Raw genomic sequence first — 19,405 nt, 5'->3', positions numbered from 1 at the left:
CTTTAAGGGTTGACGGGTTACATGGGCTCAGGATTGCAAAACAGAGCAAGGGAGAGAGTCTGCCCCTGCCCTGCTATGATTTGCATATGGTTTGCATTTGCTCCTAAAGGTGGTGTGGATCAGAAAGCTTAGTCCCCAGAATGGTGTAGAGCCTTTAAGAGGCAGGCTACCTGGGAATCCTTAGGATAACTGAAGCATGCCCTGGGTGGTGATTATGGGACCCCAGAATCTGTCTGTCTGTCTTTCTGTCTATCTATCTATCTATCTACCTTTCTCTCTCCACATCCTTTCCTCTTCCCTTTCCCCCCACCCCAATCCATCCATCCATCCATCCATCCATCCCTCCCTCACATGCCTCTGGCTTCTTGTTGAGTGACGTGATCAAAATAGACTCTTAACATCTGATGCCATATAATTTGAGACCTTTACAAGAGCTAACCTAAGCTCATGTCTTTAAGCCTTTAAGTGTTTGTAAATAAACCTCATTTCTTTATAAAGTAACTGCCTCAGGTATTTTATGATAGTTATAGTAAACTAACACAAATGCCCTCTTCTAAGCCTCAAGAACTAACTATCTACAATTGTTTATAAAGGAGACAGTCTAAGTATTTTGTTACAGTAGTTTCAAAGTGCTGGAATATATCTGAAATGTTTATATGCATACTCTTCTCTAAAGAAGGAGCATAATATCTGCTGCGTATGTGTGGACTCCTCATCAATGTGTTAAACCACTGATTAAGTCACAAATGTCATGATCTAATAGTCTCTCTCAATAAATACATACATTCAATATCCCAGATGTTTCTCAGTCCTATTGGACCATGACAGGCAGAGGCAGGAGAATCAGTGTGAGTTCCAGGACATTCTGGTATGTAGCGTTCCAACCATTAAACGCGTGTATGAAACTTAAACCTGGCATCAAATGAGTGAGGAGAAAGGCAGCCAGTGTCTCTGGAGTTTAGAGCCAGAGCTGTGTTGACCATTTGCTGATCAGGAGAATACTCTGGTTTCATTTCTGTTTCCATGCTAAAATACCCTGAATAAAAACAACTTAGAGAAGGAAGGATTTATTTTGCTGACATTTCTAAACAAAGGCAGAGATGGGAAGCCAAGGCAGGCGCTCAAGCCTCTAGTCGCATCACATCTGCAGGCAAGAGCAGAGAGAGAACAAATGCACCATTGCTAACATGTGAACAGCTCTTTCTCTCTGTTGTTATCCTGTTCAGAAACCCCTTCCCAGGAAATGGTGCTGCCCGGATGGGCTAGGTCTTCCTACAAGTTACAGCCGAAGAGATGCTCACAGACCAACTTGATCCAGAAAGTTTCTCAATGATGCTGCTTCTCTAGGACTCCAGGCCATTTGGAGTTAACAGTTAAGGATGACCAGGTCAACTGTCAAGAGCTGAGAGACTGAAACAGGAGTCAGCAGTCAGCAGCATCCGTTAGGAAAAGTGTATACACACCACGTCACGGAAACCTCCGCTTTCACCAGCAAGCCCACAGTACCGGCTGGGACCCCATGAGCCATCAGAACACCTGTCTTCTGACTTGTCTCCCTGCATCCACTCCACTCCCTAGGGACCTCCTATGCGGCAGCTGAGGGATGGAGATGGCAGAGCAAAGAATAAAAAAGCCAATTGCTCTCTTGTCCCTTTGAGGGGCTAAGATCCAGAAGTTTGGGGAAGAAACTTTAATATTTGTTTGGTTGGTTTGCAGTGCTAGGAATCAAACCTACGATTCTGCAATTGCTAGGCAAGAATGGACTCTACCTACCACTAAGCTATGTGCCCAGCCCAAATCTTTAATTGTAAATTCAGTCTTCCCCTACACTAATTACTGAACTGAAACTAGCATTGGAATCAGATTTTATTTCATTTAAATGTCGTCACACAGTTAAGAAAGGGCACTCTCTGCTTTGCAGAGGACCAGAGTTTGGTCCCCAACACCCATGTGAGGCAGCTCACAACCACCTGTAAGTCCAGATCAAGGGCATCTGACACTCTCCTCTGGCCTCTGCACACATCCTCATGCACAAATCCACAAAGAGACACAAACACTTATTCATAAATACAAACAAGTCTTTTTCTTGCAGTCACTACCCAAGATATTTAGGAAAATGAATTTTTTCTTTATAACACTGAAATGCATCCTTACACATTTGTCAGTATCCACAGAGAGCATGACGCCCAGAGTAAATCCTAAAGAAGCTGGTCTCAGCTGATAGTGACGTCTCTGTGAGCTCATCCGGTGTAGCAAACACACTGTTCTGGAGGGACAGAGTGCTGTGAGGGGAAGAACGGTGCCTGGGGAAAGGCAGGGAGGGGAATTCATTTGCTACTTTTCATTTCTGTAACAAAACATGCTGACAAAGCAATTGTTAAGGTTCGGAATACTCGGAAAGAACGACCCCAGACTCAAGTAGCATGCAAGCAACAAAGAGCTTTTACTCTGCAGAAGTCCAGCATGCTGGGGTCACCATCCTGACAACATGGCTGCGGCCCCAAGGGGAGTTGAAGGCCCCCTTTAAAGCCAGAGAGGGGAATTCCTACTGTGGCTATATAACCTCGATTGGGATTGGCTGGTGCCCACTGGTCAGGATTTAGGTGCTTTCAAACTGGCAGTTAAGCAACGATCTTCCCCAGGCCAGATGTCTTGGCCTTTTCAGATTAGCTGCCCCTTTTTTTGTGGTTTTTCCTGTAACTCTTAGTCCCATTCTATCTAGCAAGAAAATGAAGCCTGTCACGGAGTTGGTCAGGCTTATTTAGCCAGACTCTCTCACAATTTAAGGGAGAAAACATTGGCTTGGGCTCAGAGTTTTAGAACATAGCCTACTGAACTGGGGAAGTTAAGGCAGCAGAAGCTTAAAGCAGCTAAAGCAGAAAGCAACAAATGCATGTCTCCTAGTGTTCAGCTCACTTTTCCATTTTCCACAGTCCAGAGTCCCCTGCCTAGAGAGTCATCATCTCACAGTTGAGGTGGTGTTTGGGGGCTGGCGAGATGGCTCCATGGTTAAGAGCACTGGCTGCTTTTCCATAGGACCTGGGTTAGGTTCCCAGCACCCACATGGACACTCAGGATGATCTGTAGCTTTAGTCCCAGGGGATCTGAGGCTCTCTTCTGGCCTCCGTAGGCACTGCACACACATAGTACATAGACATGCACAGCCATGCAAAACATCCATACGCTATAGATTTTAAATCTAATCTTAATGTGTATTCCTACATGTATTAGCCACTGTTCTATATATGACCAAGGCAACTCTTATAAAGGAAAGCATTTAATTGAGGGCTGGCTTACAGTTTCAGAGGCTTAGTCCATTATCATCATGGCGGGGAGCAGGGCAGCAGGCAGGCATGGCAGTGTAGTAGCTAAGACCTACATCCTGATCCATAGGCAGAGAGAGAGAGAGAGAGAGAGAGAGAGAGAGAGAGACTGGTGTGGGCCTTTGGAACCTCAAAGTTCACCCCCAGGAACACATTTCCTCCAGCAAGGCCACACCTTCTAATCCTTCTCAAATAGTGTCACTTCTTGAGGACTAGGCATTCGAATTCATGAGCCAATGAGGACCATTTTTATTTAGACCTCCACTTTTCACTTCCTGGGCCCTGTAGACCTGTAGCCAGGTCATAATGCAGAAATGCTTTCAGTCCAACTTCAAAAGTCCCCATAGGCTATCAGAATCTCAATATTGTTTCAAAGTCCAAAGTTCAAAGTCTTTTCTGAGACGAATGGCAATCTCTTACTGTAATCCCCTGTAAAATAAAAATTACAAAGCAAATCACATACTTTCAAAGTACAATGACACAAGATATACATTCTCATTCCAAAATGGTGGGAAAGGAGCATAATAAGGACATTCTGGACCAAAGCAAGACCAAAAACCAGCTGGACAAACTCCATATTCTGTATCTTCATATCTGAGATCAAAGTGCTCTTCAGATCTCTAACTCTTTTCAGCTTTGCTGACTGAAACATACTTCTCTCTTGGGCTGATTCCACTCCTTGTCAGCATTTTCCTTGGCAGGTAACCCACAACTCTGGCATCGTCAACATTTTGGGATCTCCAACACAATCCAGGCTTCACTTCACACCATCACTTAACTGGGCATCTATTCAGGGACACCCCTGACACACACCTGGCTTCAGCATCTTTCCTTAGCCAACGAGGAAGATTCTATAACCTTTTTTTTTGTATCCTTGACTCTAAAGCCAGAAGAAACTTTTGTCTGAAAACTGTCAAGTTCTGCTGCATGATATGCTGCAACATAGTCCCCTCGTTCAATGACATCTGCATTAGGTTTCTGTTGATGGTTTCCTTCACTGCTTAAGATTTTTTTTAATTCCTTTTCACAAGTTGAAAGCTGAGTAGGTTCTTACCCTGAGATCACCACTCCTTTATCCCACTTAAGAGCAGGCTTTTCTTTACACATTTATTTTGTTGTTGTTTTAGATATAGGGTTTCTCTGTGTAGTCCTGACTGTCCTAGAACTGGCTCTGTAGAACAGAGTGGCCTCAGAATCAGAGGTCTGGCCTGACTCTGGCTCCTGGGAGCTGGGACTGAAGGAATGTCTCACCACACCTGGATTTTTTTTACATTTTTTAAAATCTCCTTAAGCACTGTACTTAGCTCAGTTACACTTCTTGGCTCTCCTTTTTATTTTCTCCAAACAATACACTTTGTATTTTTCTTGGTCCAGCTTACTCCTTTTCATTATAGATCTGTATAACAGTGACCACTAATAACCCAGCCTGCACAGTCAATACTAGGCTGTCTTGAAATCTCCTCTGGCCGGTACCATTAGTCTGAAGGTCTTTAATGTCACCCAGGCAGATTTTTAGAGCAAAGGAAAGGGCAGCCACATTCTTTGCTAAAACCTCACAAGAAAGGTCTCTAGGCCACTTACTAATACTTTTCCCCTCTATAACTTTTTAGTTATGGCACCACAATTCCAGTGACCCTCAGCACTGTTTTCCATGATCCTGTTAGGTTATCCCATTAAGCCACACTTAAAGTATCCAACTGCTCTTCTAGTCCAAAATCTTCCAACAAACATCTGAGAGAACCAGGCCTGACCTCCTTCCCCCAAAAGTCACCAGTCCCAGGAACTAGGCCATAGGTCACCAACTTCAGGAACAAGACAATAAAGTCCCCTACCCAAGGAATAGCCTGAAAAAAACCCACCAAAAATGTGCTTCGACCACTCACCCCTGGTAGTATTTAATCATCACCCCTGGCAATGACTAACTAGTGAATACCTGGAGTTTGCCCAGGTGTTCTTTACAATAAAGGTCGAGTAAAACAATTAAGGTTTGGCCCTCTGGGCAAACAATCAATCATAGAACTGCCAGGTTGAATTTCCTGAAACTCGATATACCCCTAAATAAAAACCCCTTTCTCCCTGCCCTTAGGGCTCTACACTCAAGAACCTCTGTGTTGGTGATGATGTAGGCCTGAGCTCGAGCTTGTGATAAAGACCCTACTGCATTTACATCGGAATCAGCTCCTTGGTGGTCTTTGGGGTCTGTGAGACTTGGGCATAGCACATCATGGTCAGGCCTGTCATGGCAATACCTCACTCACTGGTGCCACATCAATTAACATAGACAAGATAATATTTTACAGACATCCTAAGGACCTAACCTCAGTCTAGACAACCCCTCACAGATACGCCTGGAGGCTTGTCTTCAAGGGGATTTTATACTCCATCAAGTGACAATTGATATTCACCATCACAGGAGGGATATAGGAACTCTAAAACTGCATGAAAATATATATTTTTTTAATTATCAGAGAGATTGGTTATGTCATATAGGTTTTACCAGTCCACATCAGGGTAGATCTGGCTAGCAGGAGGGTAATGGGGACAAGGTTCTGAGAATTCTCTGTGAGTCCCATTTGACTGCTCTATCAAAGGCCCAAATCTCTTGCAGTTTCATGAACTCCACTGAGGCTCCTTCCATCCCACCCTCCTCAGAGCTGTCCTCTTGGGTAGCAGGGGCTGAGCAGTGCTCAGGAAGAGAATGTATAAAGGCTCAGATTGTCCCAACACAGAACAAATAGAGGAGGGTAGGTGTGCTCACAGCTCATAGGAGGAAGGCTACTATTTCTCAGAGACTCCCTGTACTTCGGACATCTTGGAAGGCTGTGACACCTGTGCAGGGAAAAGAACAGAAAGGCTTTTGAGGCAGGGCCTGTTGGTGCACACCTTTAAGGACAGACATCAGTAGGCAGAGGCAGATGGATCTCTGTGAGTTCTAGGGCTACACAGTGAGACCCTGTCACAAAACAAACAAAACCAAAAAAGATATGACTAGCACAGAAAGCCCAGGCTTGAGTCAAGCCTCCCTTCTCTGAAGGAAAGCCAGGGTGACCCACCCCACAGTCCATACCCTTGGGGTCTTCCTAGCCAAGGGAAACCCATTAAAAACAAGGCTCCAAGGATCTTGGCCTATGCCCTGCAGTATGCTCAGGGATCACTCTTGACCACAAACCCCTCTGAAAGGGACATCCAATGGACAGGTTCTGAGGCCTTTTGGGGATCATTTTGATCTACCTCTTTCTTAGCCTGTCCCACTTACCTTAGGCCCAGCTTTGCAGAGAAAAACAAACAGGACTGAGAACACCAGGCCCTTGTTCAGGATAAAGCCACATGTTAGAACGATCACCATCACGAGCTGGTCTGTGAGAGTAAAGACAAGTGTAGGCATTCTAGGGATGACTTTGCTAAATCTATGTGGCCAGGGGCTATCTGCCTTTGGGGCTCTGAAGTTGGACCTGCTACCTGCTTTGCACCAATGAGAGCAGCCAAGGGGGTTGCATGCCCTCTGCAGAGAAGACCTTGTCCTTTCCTATGATCCTCATCTCAGAGACACAAGCTGGCTTTCTGTCTCTGCTACCTCCCCACCTCATGCTTCTTGAACATGGTTACTAGTTCTTGGCATCTCCACCATCCATTCACTTCTCTCCTGACACTAATGCCTCTCCCTTCTGCACTTTCCAAACCCTCTGCTGCCTTCAAAGGGTCTGGCTCCTAACCCTTCTCACAGCACTATTTGGCAAATACTATGACCTGGGAAGAGATGAAGACTGTTTGGGAGAGGGTTGGCAGAGACGTGGCCCCCACTGGATGCCCAGGTACTGGTGATAGAGTTGGACATTGTACCCTGTGCTTGCTAGCTGGTCAGCCAACCTAACTAACTTAAGCTGAGCCAGCAAGGAACCTGAGGGTGTTTGGAACTTTTCTTTTGTAGGCTATGCAGCTCTCTTCCCAGACCATCACCATAAGACTATCTGACTGAGGGAGAAATGTTCACTGGATCCTAGAAGGTCAAAGAAGGGATATCCACTTCCCAGCCAACATCCCAAGCTTAAGTGATAGACAAGAAACATTCAAGTTTGACACTCGACAGCATTAGAGCCAGCACTGGGCCCAGCTCTGCTGACCCTACACCTAAGTTATGCTCTTGACATGGTGCTGGTATCACCCTTCAGAGTCCCATCTATGAGTCTGGCTGAGGGTCTCAACACTAAGCAGGTTTTCCCACCCACTCCATCGTAGCTGAGCTACTTGCCCACCCTGGCCACGGCCTTTCCTGCTGAGGTGTCTCTGGTCCATGGTGGCAGTCCTAGGTAGGACTGTGATAAAAACAATGACTGTGTTGGCTAGTAGAAATTAGCAGTGATTAAGACAAGTTGGTACAAGGAGTGGGGTATTGTTGTGACAAACCTGACCATGATATTTTGGGGAGGATTGTGAAAATACTTTGGAACTTTGGACTGGAAAATCCAATGAGTGTTAAGAGCTCAGTGAATTGTTCTATAGGATCTTGGAAGATAAGACTATTGAGAGCAGTGCAGAAGATGAAGGCCTGGCTTGTGAGGTTTCAGAGGGAAGCAAAGACAATAGTGGGGCCTTTATGTGAAGATTCTGTGGTTCTGTTAGTTGGGGCTGAAGAATAATCAGTGATTAACAAGAGACCAGAACCACTAAAGTAAAACCTTTGTTGTGCTGAGACAATGAATTCTGGTCAGCTGGGCCTGAAGAATCAGTTGTGACTAAGAAGAGATGAGTATCATTGAGGTAAAGTCTTCTGAAATCACTTCAGTATTTCCTCGGGATCAGCACACAGAAGCTGTGTTCCAGAAGCTGCCAGGATTGTCCCTCATGCTGGGAGTTGAACTTGGTAGTGTAAGAGTTAGTTACCCAGGTGGTACTGGTTTTGAAGGCATGAAGGGATCATGGAAAGCAGCAGAGGTCTGTCACTTGTCCTTGAAGAGAGCCCTCAAGATGCCATTGGTGGAGAGTGCAGCCCAGTTACAGCAAGACACACTAACAGTCTTGGAGGCATCAGCAGTGTAGAACACCCCACCAGGAACAGCAGCAGAAGTGGAGGGAGGAGCCGGCAGAGCTTAGAAAACAAGCTGGCCTTCCGGAAAGCAGGCCTGGAGAAGTGACCCAAACCCCTTGGAGGATCCCAAAAGATCCTGAGTGAATCCCATATAATTGAATGCTGAGTTATCCACACTGTTTGAATTTGGTTTTGCTTTGATTTGATTGTGACTGTTAATCCCTCTTGAAGTAAGCACTTAATATCTTTAGATTTTCCAGGAGACCACAGTTGAGAGACTTTGAATTTTAAAAAACTTTGGATTTTAATAGAGACTGGCTACTTTAAAGAGACCGAATTCTTAAGTGTTTGAATTTTTAAAGACTGGGACTTAAAAAATTTGTAATGTTTGTGCTTTAATGTTGAGATTAGTGGGTAGTCTTTGGGAGGAATGGGAAAGGAAAGGTTATGACCTAACAGTGATGTGCTTGTGTGTCTAGTTGACAAGCAGCCACTATGCAACACCCCTCCATGAGCTCCTGCCTCCAGGTTCCTCACCTGGTTGAGTTTCTGTCCTGGCTTCCTTCAGTGATGGACTGCCACATGGAAGTTAAAGCTAAATAAGCCCTTTTCTCCTCAACTTGCTTTTGGGTCACGGTGTGTTTCACCACAGCAATAGTAACCTTAATTAGGATAATGAGCAAAAGCAACTTAAGGAAGAAAGATTTTATTTCATCTTACACTTCTAGGTAACAGTCCATCACGGAAGGAAGTCAGGCAGGAAACCAAGTCAGGAACCTGGGCTTGTAACTAAAGTAGGGGCCGTGGAGGAGTGCTGCTTATTGGCTTGCTCAGCCTGCTTTTTCATCCAACCCAGAACCACCTGTCCAAGGGTGGCACCACACACAGTGGACTGGACCCTCTCACACAAATTGACCATAAACACAAGGCCACAGGCCACTCTGATCTGAGGAATCCCTCAATTGAGACTCCCTCTTCTCAGGTGACTTCTGGTTGTATCAAGCTGACAATATAAAGCAGCCAAGACATCTAACATGCCATATGTTCCATCCTCACTACCAGAGAGGGTGGGGGAAAGAAGGAAGGGAGAAGGAGAGGGAGGGAGGAGGGAGGAAGAAAGGAAGGAAAGAAAGGAAGAAGGAAGGAAGGGAGAGAGGAAGAGAAAAAAAGAAGGAAGAAGGTGGGAGGGAAGAATGGAAGAAGGAAGAGAGGAGGAGAGAAGAAGAGAGGAAGAAGGAAAGTGGAAGGGAGAGATGGTACGAGGTAAACTAAAAATAAAAATAAAACAAAGAACTGCACCTGGCTGCCTGCACCGTCCCGTCTAGACTGCTCTGGCCACAGCTGCAAGAGCCCTCTGTGAAGGGTTATTTCCTATTTCTCCTGCCATCCCTGCAGACAGAGAAAACCTACGCAAGATGCCATTTCTCAGCCATCTTGGCTTGAGCTTTGTCCCATCACAGTGTTGCTTCCTGTCCCTCCTTGCTTGGATCTGGTAATGTTCATCCTTTTTTGAGCTAGATGCAGTTCTCACGTAGGATGGTGGATTCAGGCATTCCCAGTGACTTTTCTTGTAGCTTTTTAATTAGGATTTCAGCAAACTGACTGGGTGGGAACGGAGTGATGATGGATTTAGATCCAAACTCTTTCCCAGGGCCTGGAGCAGGTAGACTTGGCCCAAATGAGACCTTTAGCTCCCTGTGACCAATACATATAGAGGAACCCAGAACATGGCAGCCGTCAAATGCCGTAATGGGGCAGCCAAACTTACAAGAGCTTACTGACTCCTGGAGAGGTCACTGAGCAGATTCAAGGCAGACAGCAAGCAAAGATTTCGAATCTGCTGCTCCCTGACGTGGCACTGTGCTCTGGCGAGAGCTGCTGAGTTAGGCCTTGCACAGCTCTCAGGTTGATGGGTGCAGGTTAATGACTCCAAGCTGCGGGTGGCAGAGCTGAGGGCGGGGGAGCTACCAAACCACGCAGCCGTCAGCCTCTCCATTCCGGATGTCATGTGACTCTCCTATTGCCCGGTCAGTAGGCCTTGGCATCCTGTCACCACCTGATCTTTTTGCTTGGTCAGATCTTCGGTCTTTTTGCTTGGTCAGTCCTTTGGTGTGAGGGGACAGAGAAGCAGGGGGCACCCCCGGTGTTCCTCAAGCCCTCTGCTTTGTGTTTTGTCTTGAGACAAGGTCTCACTAGGTATCCCTGGCTGGCCTGGAACTTGCAGTATAGATGGGTTGGCCTCAAACAAAGCAGCCCACCTCTGCCTCTCTAAGCACCACCACATTCAGCCCCCTTCTTGTTGCTTTCTTTGTTTGGAGGTTTTGTTTGTTTAGCTCTCCCCCACCTTTCGAGACAGTCTCTCTTTGAGACTTGGGCCTCACTAATTAGGCTAGGCTGCTCTGCCAGAGAGCCTTAGGGCTCCTCCTATCTCTTCTCCCCAGCACTGGGACTACAAGCAAGTGCCACCATGCCCGGCTTTCTACAGAGGTCCTGGGGATTGAACTCCGGTCCTCATAATTGCATGATAGGCACTTATAAACTTAGTTGTCTCCCCAGCCCAGGGTGGTTTTATTCTTTGTTTCCTCGTTCTTTCTTTCCTTCTTTCTTTCTTTCTTTCTTTCTTTCTTTCTTTATCTTCCTTCCTTCCTTCCTTCCTTCCTTCCTTCCTTCCTTCCTGTCTTCCTTCCTTCCTTCCTTTCTTTCTCTCTTTCTTTTGAATTTAGTACCTCACACATGCTGGGCAAATACACTAACACTGAGTTATATTCCAATCCTCAACTCTACCTACAAATCCTAAGCAATTCAGTTCAAGCCCAGGTCTGTTCCATGAGATGGCCACATGTTCGGGTAAGCCAAAGAGGGAGGCCCTGTGGTGATGAGGACCTCCTGTACTCACAGCTCCCACAAGGGAGGTTTATTGGATGTTGAAGCCAAGGCATCAGGACCAGCTTTCCACAAGCCTCCTCCCCACATAGCTTTCCCTAGAAAGCTTTAACAGAGGAGGGGCCATCAGTGACCTCACCAGTGAGGAACAGCTGAAGGGCAGTGAACAGTCATTCTGCTCCTTAGTATCTGTTCCTTCTCCACTGCTCTTTAAGACTCCCCAAAAGAGGCTGGAGAGATGCTCAGCATTAATAGTACTGACTGCTCTTTCAGAGGACCAACATGGCAGGACACAATTATTTAACTCCTGTTCCAGGACATCTGATGCCCTCTTGTGGGCTCTGGGGCACTGCACACACACATGGTACATGGACATACATGCAGACAAAACATGCATATACATATTTACATACATATGCACACATTTTAAAGCCAGGCAAGGCTTTCTTTCAGTGGTGGGATTAGATTGCATTCAATTGATCTGTTGGCCAAGGTGGTCCCATGGAAATACCCAGACTATTGTTAAGACAAAAGGTTGCTCTCTGCAAATTGACAGCAAGAGTGGGGGGAGGGCGCACTGCTGAGGACAACACCCATACAACTCAACAAACACGAAGTTGAGCTGGTTCCTACATGGAGACCTCACCCCTGCTTTTTAGCCTCTTCAGTGTGAGGAGGTACTCTGTAGGCTACCAAAAGAGAAATGTGGGCACCAACACAGCCACAAAACTTTGACCTATAATCTGTCCTGCATGGAAAATATGCCAGGGCAATAGTGGCACAGAACTTTTGGGAGTAGCCAACCAATGTTTGGTTGGACATAAGGCCCACTCCACAAGAAAGATCTCATATCCAACACTGCTTGGGTAACCAAGAACCAGAGACTAGACAGCCCAGACACCTAAAACAAACAAAAAAAATCAATAAAAATATTCCTAATGGTATTCTGTTATACTCAAAGATCAGTGCCTTGTCCAGCTGTGGTCAGAGACGCTTCATCTGGCAGCAGATGGGAACATAAGCAAAGACACACACACACACACACACACACACACATACACACACACACATATGCACACACACACACACACACACACACACACACACATACCCGCCAGACATTTTGTAGAGTCTAAATTGAGGGTCTCCATCAAATTCCTTCCCTCTGAGCTCAGAGAAGAGGAGGTAGAAAGACTGTAAAAGCCAAAGGGCATAGAGGATACCAGGAATACACTCTTCTATGAATCAAGTAAGCAGGGCTCATATGGGCTCACAGACATGGAAGCAGCAAGCACAGAGCCTACAGGGGTCTGTATCAGGTCCTCTCTATATTTATTATGGCTATTAGCTTAGTATTTTTATGAGACTCCTGACTGTGGGAACCTGTTGGGGTGACCTTACATTGTTTGAAAGTATGTCTCTATATTTTCAATTGTTAATTCAGTACCAGCCAAAAGCTAAGTCCTGGCAGGACTTTGGTACTATAATTTCTACGGCACATCACTGGTTTTCTATATGTAAATGCTTGTCCTTCCTCACCTGGCCAAAAGATGAAGGTCAGGCAGCCCTCATGAGATTGACTGGGCATTGTCTTATGATTGCTGATTGGTTCAGACTGGTGTTTATATATAATAAAGAGCTGAAGGCCAGACCTGGGGCATGAAGTACAGGGGAGGGACTTCCAGGCAGAAAGAGAAGACATGAGGGAGACTCATGCAGATACAGCAGATCCAGGAGAGGCAAAAGCAAGCAGAATGAAGAGTAAACAGCAGGCAGTGAGAGCCACATAGGGAGGCAGGATGGCAGAAAAGCCAAGGTTAAGTTAGATAGCTAGCTGAGAGTCTGCCCCAACAAAAGGTCAACAGCCTTAAACTTTATAGAAGTCTATGCCTTTATTAATAAAGCACAAGGGTGATCTGCAAATGGCCCAAGTGGGTCTCTGACTCTTGTGCCTGCTCTTGGGACTCCTTTCCTCCTGTTGGGTTGTCATGCCCAACTTCATTATAGTTTTTCCTTCATCTTATTATATTTTGTTTTGCCATGGTATGTGTGTGTGTGTGTATTCATATATGAATAATGCTTTAAAGAAAAAAAATGACATCTTTGGCTGATTAAAAAAACAAAACAAAACAAAACTAAAATCCTCAGACCAGTTAGTATCATATTGGCCAAGCTAGGCCATTTCATAGTTCTATCCAGGACTTTTGAGAGGAGGGCGCCTGTGGTCCTAGCAGCTCACTGATCTATAGAGGAGCATCGTGAGTGATTACACTCCTGGGTCCTCCCTGGCACAGAGTGGCAATGGGACAAGTAATCAGCTGCGGCCTTGGCTTGTGGCAGATGGCCAGTTACCAGTTTCTCTGTCAGATTTCACGCCATGGAAGCAGATGGGTTCACCACATCCAACTTCCTTGTCTTACAGACACAATAACTGGGGCACAGAGAATATGCGTTCCCCACAGGGAGAAGGAAAGGTCTAGAACTCTCATTACTCTGAGCTTCCTCCTTAAAGCAGCAGATCGGGGTCCCTGTCCACTATTGATCGGGGAGAGACTACACCTGACAGGGTCCGCTGGAGCTCACCTTGGCACTGTACCAGCCGAATCCGATCATGCAGTACAACAAGGTTGTCAGGGGACAGGAAGACCACACACTGGTACAGCCCCCCATCCTGCCTCTGCAGACCAATCACCGTGACCTTGACAACGGCTTCAGTGGGATAATCTTCCAGCAAGTACCTCCCAGCCTGGGCAAAACTGAAGTCTGTATTTCTGCTGTTTGTGAGCACCAAGGTCTCTGGAGAACCCAAGCTTCTCACCCACTGCCAGGCCTTCAGGCTGAGTGAGTATAACCTGATGCTGTAAGGACAAGTCATGGTCAGGTTCTTGCCTTCCAGAAGGCACTTCTGTTCTTCCTTACCTCCTGCTTGGAGCCCTGGAATGGGAGATACACGCTTTGTGGGACCAACTTGCCTCTTGTATCAGCCGTAGGCAGTACATTAGTGACCCCAGAAGGCATGGAAGGGTAATCTAGAAGTTCTGTAACAATTCCAATGTCATTGATTACTTTTTGTGTGCCTACATCACAAACGAGGCAAGATATCCACAACAGTTGACTGAATCTAGGCGGTGCGTTTGCAGTAAGTATTTTGTCTGCATTTTGTAGAGTGGAAAAAATCATGTTGAAAAGTTACAAAATATCTTTACCAGTATTGCATCATCATTTCTGTTTCTAGAAATGGGTGTACATAGGAAGATACTCCGTCATCCACCTGTCTCCTTCCTAATCTTTTCCCTTTTCCCCGCCAGCCCCATCTCTCTTTCTCATTCCAAGGTCCCTGAACTTGTAACGTATGCTGCTTCAGATTCATCACAACCCTCTCACCTCAGCCTCCTGACTGCTGGGATTACAGCTGTGTGCCACCATACCCATCTCTCTATTGTTTTCTGTTCTATTTGTGGTGGCCCAGTCATGCACGTTGCTGCCTGGCAACAAACCCTTTCTGCTCATTGTACCCTCTGGTAGAATCCTCCTTCAACCCCTCTCCATCTGTCCAAAGGGGGCATCCACCTGAACAGTGCCAACTACGCTTACCTTTTTCCTCTCTTGGTCTTTCATGCCACGGGCCATCCACACCATGCTACGCTGCTACCACCATCATCCCCTATAATTTTGATTACGTGTTTACTATGTTTGAAACACTGAGCCACGAGCTTTCCATCAACCTGTCAGTTAGTTTTTAGGCTAACTTTCTCTACATGCCATTTATGCCACTCTGTGATTGATTGTTCCTTTAAGGGAGATTTGCTTCCAAGGTTTTACCTCTAGGTGGGTGTCAGCGTAGTGCAGGGGGTTACCTGGTTACCACCACATAACTTTCTTAACTTCCAACTCGTTTCATGGCCCATTCCCTGCTGGGTCAGGATGAGTCACGGTGATCTATCCCTACTTCTTCCTCAGTACTCGCCCATCTCTAACACATACCTCATCTCCAAGTCCATCTTGAGAAACAAAAGTAAACTTCTGTTAACAGTTAGCTCCCCTGCTGGCTCCATCCCCCTTGTTGGCCCCCTCTCCTCTAGCTTCCTCACCTACCTCTTCCTCATCTACCTCATCTCTCCTTACCCGAGATGCAGAGCAACAGCCCCAGCCATAGCAGCAGTTGTGAAAGCCCCCAGGGCCCTGCCTCCTCCATCTATCGAGCCTTGCTGGGTGTGCTATCTGCCAGTGGACAGAGGCAAGTGGCCAAGCCACTTAGAGTGAGCTGCCCCACGTAGAAGTTAACTGACTTTTGTCCCCAGAGGCTCTGTTATTTCTTGTTTCGTCCCATTGAGAAACCCTAAGGGAAGTGTGACAAGAGGAAACTGCCCGGGAAAATGCAGAAGGGGAAAGGGAGAGTATCCTATTTTGGGACACCCTCCTTCCTGCTTTGATGCCACAGTCTGTTGAGAAACACAGTGACTGCCATTTTCCACCACATCTGAGGTCCTCACGCTGCCCTCTACTCATCATCTCTGGGCACCAAGACATTGTCACATCCACTGACCCCTCACACCAATTCTCCCCCAGCCAACGATGCTGAACATTCATATTTTCTCACCTTCCAAAGCCAGGAGAAAACCTGGTGACACCGTTCGGCAATCCTTTCCCTCGTTTTTCTGAGACGGGCTCTCTCACTAGTGTGACCCTCACCAAATAGGCTAGGCTGCTCGTCCCTGTCTTCTCAGGGCTGGATTACATGTGTACACTACCACATTTGGTGTTTTGTCTGTGACTTCTAGGAATCAAAATCAGGTCCTTGTGTCTATGTGGCAAACACTTTGCCAACAGAGGCATCTCCTCAGACCTTGGCTCATCGTTTGTCTCATTCTACTCACGGATCTCAGCATGGCTCTGGGGCTGAATCCCTCAGGGAGCCAGGAATGCACGGTCACCTCTGGGCTCTACCCTCACAGGCCCTGTGTGCACCAGCCTGCAGAAGGACCAAGAAAGCTGCACTTTAACAAGCAGCCTAGGTGATTCGGCTTAAGAGTCCAATTCGACCACTACCTTAGGACACAGACACGGCGTGCCGTGAGTACAGGCACTGGGTCTGAACTGCTCTTCATTTTTATGTATTTTTCTCTTTCAGATGGGGTTTCACTACACAGTCCAGACTGTTCTCAAATCTTCCGCCCTCTTGCCTCTCCCTCCCAAGTTCTGGGATAACAGCTGTGCACCAATGTTCCAGTTTCATTCTGATGCTGTGAGAAAAATATCCTGATTTAAAAAAAAAAAAATCAACCAAGGGGAGAAAGGGCTAATATGTTTTACAATTCCAGACCTTCGTCCGTTATTGTAGGGAACCAAGACAGGAACTTAAAGCAGCTAGTCGTATCACATGCACAGTGAAGCGCTGACCAAGACTAAACAGCGGGACCTCTGTGGTCTCCCTGCTTCCCATCAACTAGGTTTCCTTGTTCTTGTACACCATTGGGCCGAGCCTACGAAATGATGGCACCCATAAACAGGGTGAACCCTCCCACCTCAGTCAACACTCAAGATAATGCAGCATGGCACAGGCATGCCCACAGGGGACAATTCTTCAACAGAGGCTCTCTTCGCTGATGACTTCTAGGCTATGGCAAGTTGACAACCTGAGAACTATGGCAGATGCCACACAACTTCTGCAAGCATGGGTGTGGGGTGAGGAAGGGACATCTGCTAAAAGGTCGAGGTCGAGGGTTTCCAGATAGCCTCTGAGCTCAGGAATGACAACAGGCTCCCTTTCTCAACGAGGTTCCCTCGCCACCTGATCTGGGAAACCCCAGATCACATAGCCCTCAGGAGATTTCAAGCCCAACCCTTTCCTGGTAAGAAACCCATTCAGCAAGCACCTGGGGATTCCTGGAAACATTCATCCTATATTAATGAGATGTCTTGGTGTCTTAGTGTCTTGGTGTCTTGGTTTTCAACCAATGTTCTTCAGTTGTACTTGGAGCTCTTCCCCCGCCCAGAGGATAATTAAGTACTGCTTTCCCCTCTTATGATAAGGGCTGTTTTCTTACATGTAGATTAAGTTTCCTGGAGCCCCTGGCCCCATAGAATCAAACATATTCACCCTCAGAACCCCTCCCACTGCCCAAGGGTTTTAAGTTCTCAAGGAAAAAAAATTAAAAATAAAACCTCTCACTTCATTCCTCCACTTGAAATTCATCATTTATTCTGGAGAAGGAAGGGCTCCCTGGAGAATCACCACTGACCGCCTCAAGACTGGCTTCCAGTGAGGCAGCCACCCATCCAGCTGCCAGGAGCTTCTTCTGTTCACTGGTGTGCAGAACTGCCTCGATGGCCATTGACCTCCATCCCATCAGAACTTCGTTCCACTGGACCTGCCTTCTGGTCAGTTTTGAGCTTTTGCCCACACCCCTGTCATTAATACAGTGGCTTATCTGAAAGTCTGTAACGCTATAGCATCATGTCAGGCTTATGGAATGCCTGAGTTTCCACTGCCATCTGATACCAGCAATTTTAAAAGAGCTAATTTTAACACCCAATGGAAAACTTATTTCCCCCGCCCCAAGTAAGACCAGGAGGCTGACCTAGTGCACAGGCCTTGCCCTAATGGATCTAGCCATTCCTGACAGAAATAGAATCTTTGATCCAGTGTGTTTCCTCTGTTCCTATCTAGAATCAAACAGTGCCTGGACAGATCTGCGGGAGAAACGCACACACATATCTTTCCTGCCTGGGCTGACACATCCATTTCCTGCCCATCAGCCCAGGTGCTGCTGGGAAACACAGTACAACTGCCTACCACCAAACTAAGTTCACAGCACAGACACGCCCACGGGGGAAATTCCTCAACTGAGGGTCTCTTCACCTGTGACTTCTAGGCTATGGCAAGCTGACAACTTATGGACTATGACAGACACCACACAACTTCCGCATGGACCTGTGTGTTTGTGTGTGTATGTGGTGGTTGTTGTTGTTGAAACAGGGTCTCTCACTGAACAGAAGAGGGTCTCTAGCTGGTGAGCAAGCCCCAGGAAGGTGCCTGTCTCAGCTACCCCAGTGCTGAGGCTGTAGGTAGAGCCCATGCTAACCTGGTCCTCAGGTTAGTTGTTCAGGCTTGCTCAGGAAGAATTTTACCTACTGCGCCATAAACCCCTGCTTGGTTCAAAAAACAAACAAACTGCGATGATGAGTTTCTGGACCAGTCTTCCAAAGACTCATGCCGAGGACCAAGACACAGTGAACTCCACTGAGGCCTCTCCCCACAGGTTGGAGGTTGTGGGGCTGCACATACCCTGTGTCTCCTCAGGGCCATGCCAGGGTGGGATTATACAGGGAGCCATGTTCCCAGTGAAATGTCCCTATGTGGTAGAAGCATGCCATGAGACATGGGGTCACTTCATGGGTAGGGGAAAGTCTCCCTGACAGCAGCATGCTTTCCTGACTGGAGATGAGTGGTCCAGCCCCTTGTCAGCCTTCTGGCTGAGGTCAAGTGAGCTGGCTGCTATGTGGTGAGACGTGTTTGCTCTTGGGGACTTTAGGATGAAGCTGGCCTCAGCCATTGCTGAAGTAGAACGAACTCATGTACCCATGGCATCACTTTGTCTTTAGAGACTAAAGAGGTGGAAAAAAAGAAAATGTTGTGTGTCCCAGAGAAAGCATTGGCGCCATAAGGCTCCTGGGAGGAGACTAGAGGAGAAAGAAGGTGAGTGGAAGGTAGAGGCACAGGGGACAGCCTGGGATGGGCTCCTGTCCCCTCCCATGCTGACTTCTGCCTCTGTACAGGAAAGGGGTATTCAGCTAGCAGCAGAGCCTGGCTCTCCATCTCTCTGTCTTTGGAGCCCTTCAGCAAGGAAACTTTCTAGATTGCATTCCTGCCAGGAGGTGGTGGCCTATTACTCCTGTGGCCTCACTCTGGTCACATAAGCTTTAGCTTTTATAGGTTGCATGAGGAGTCAATGATGAAACACAGCATACTGATATCATGTATTGATCCAACCCTATGGATGCCACCCTCTCTTCCAAGTGTTTGGGAGTGTCCAGAGAACCACAGATGGAGGCAGAAATCTGAGTGTCTGACTCCTAGAGAGGAAGGCCCCAGAGGCTGGAGGGCAGGATGCTTCATGATCAAGGACCCCATCTAGGTGGCTAGAACTGGACCACGGAAGGGACAGACAAG

The 19,405-nt window shown here is 46.9% G+C and overlaps 1 protein-coding gene across 1 annotated transcript; it reads right to left on the bottom strand.

Annotated features, from left to right (window-relative positions):
- Positions 1-3,291: 3,291 nt before the first annotated feature.
- LOC110548734 (triggering receptor expressed on myeloid cells 3-like) lies at positions 3,292-15,824 on the bottom strand. The gene is made up of 5 exons (XM_060369603.1): positions 15,358-15,824; positions 13,816-14,166; positions 6,580-6,680; positions 6,082-6,152; positions 3,292-3,752 (listed from the first exon to the last, which is right to left on the bottom strand). The coding sequence occupies exons 1-4, from the start codon at positions 15,425-15,427 to the stop codon at positions 6,102-6,104; spliced, it is 573 nt and encodes a 190-aa protein (XP_060225586.1). The 5' UTR covers positions 15,428-15,824; the 3' UTR covers positions 3,292-3,752; positions 6,082-6,101.
- Between the last annotated feature and the right edge of the window lie 3,581 nt (positions 15,825-19,405).

This window comes from Meriones unguiculatus, chromosome 16 (assembly GCF_030254825.1).
Source record: "Meriones unguiculatus strain TT.TT164.6M chromosome 16, Bangor_MerUng_6.1, whole genome shotgun sequence".
NCBI lineage: Eukaryota > Metazoa > Chordata > Mammalia > Rodentia > Muridae > Meriones > Meriones unguiculatus.
Note: the sequence above shows the minus strand (reverse complement) of the source record. Positions and strands in the feature narration are given on the sequence as shown.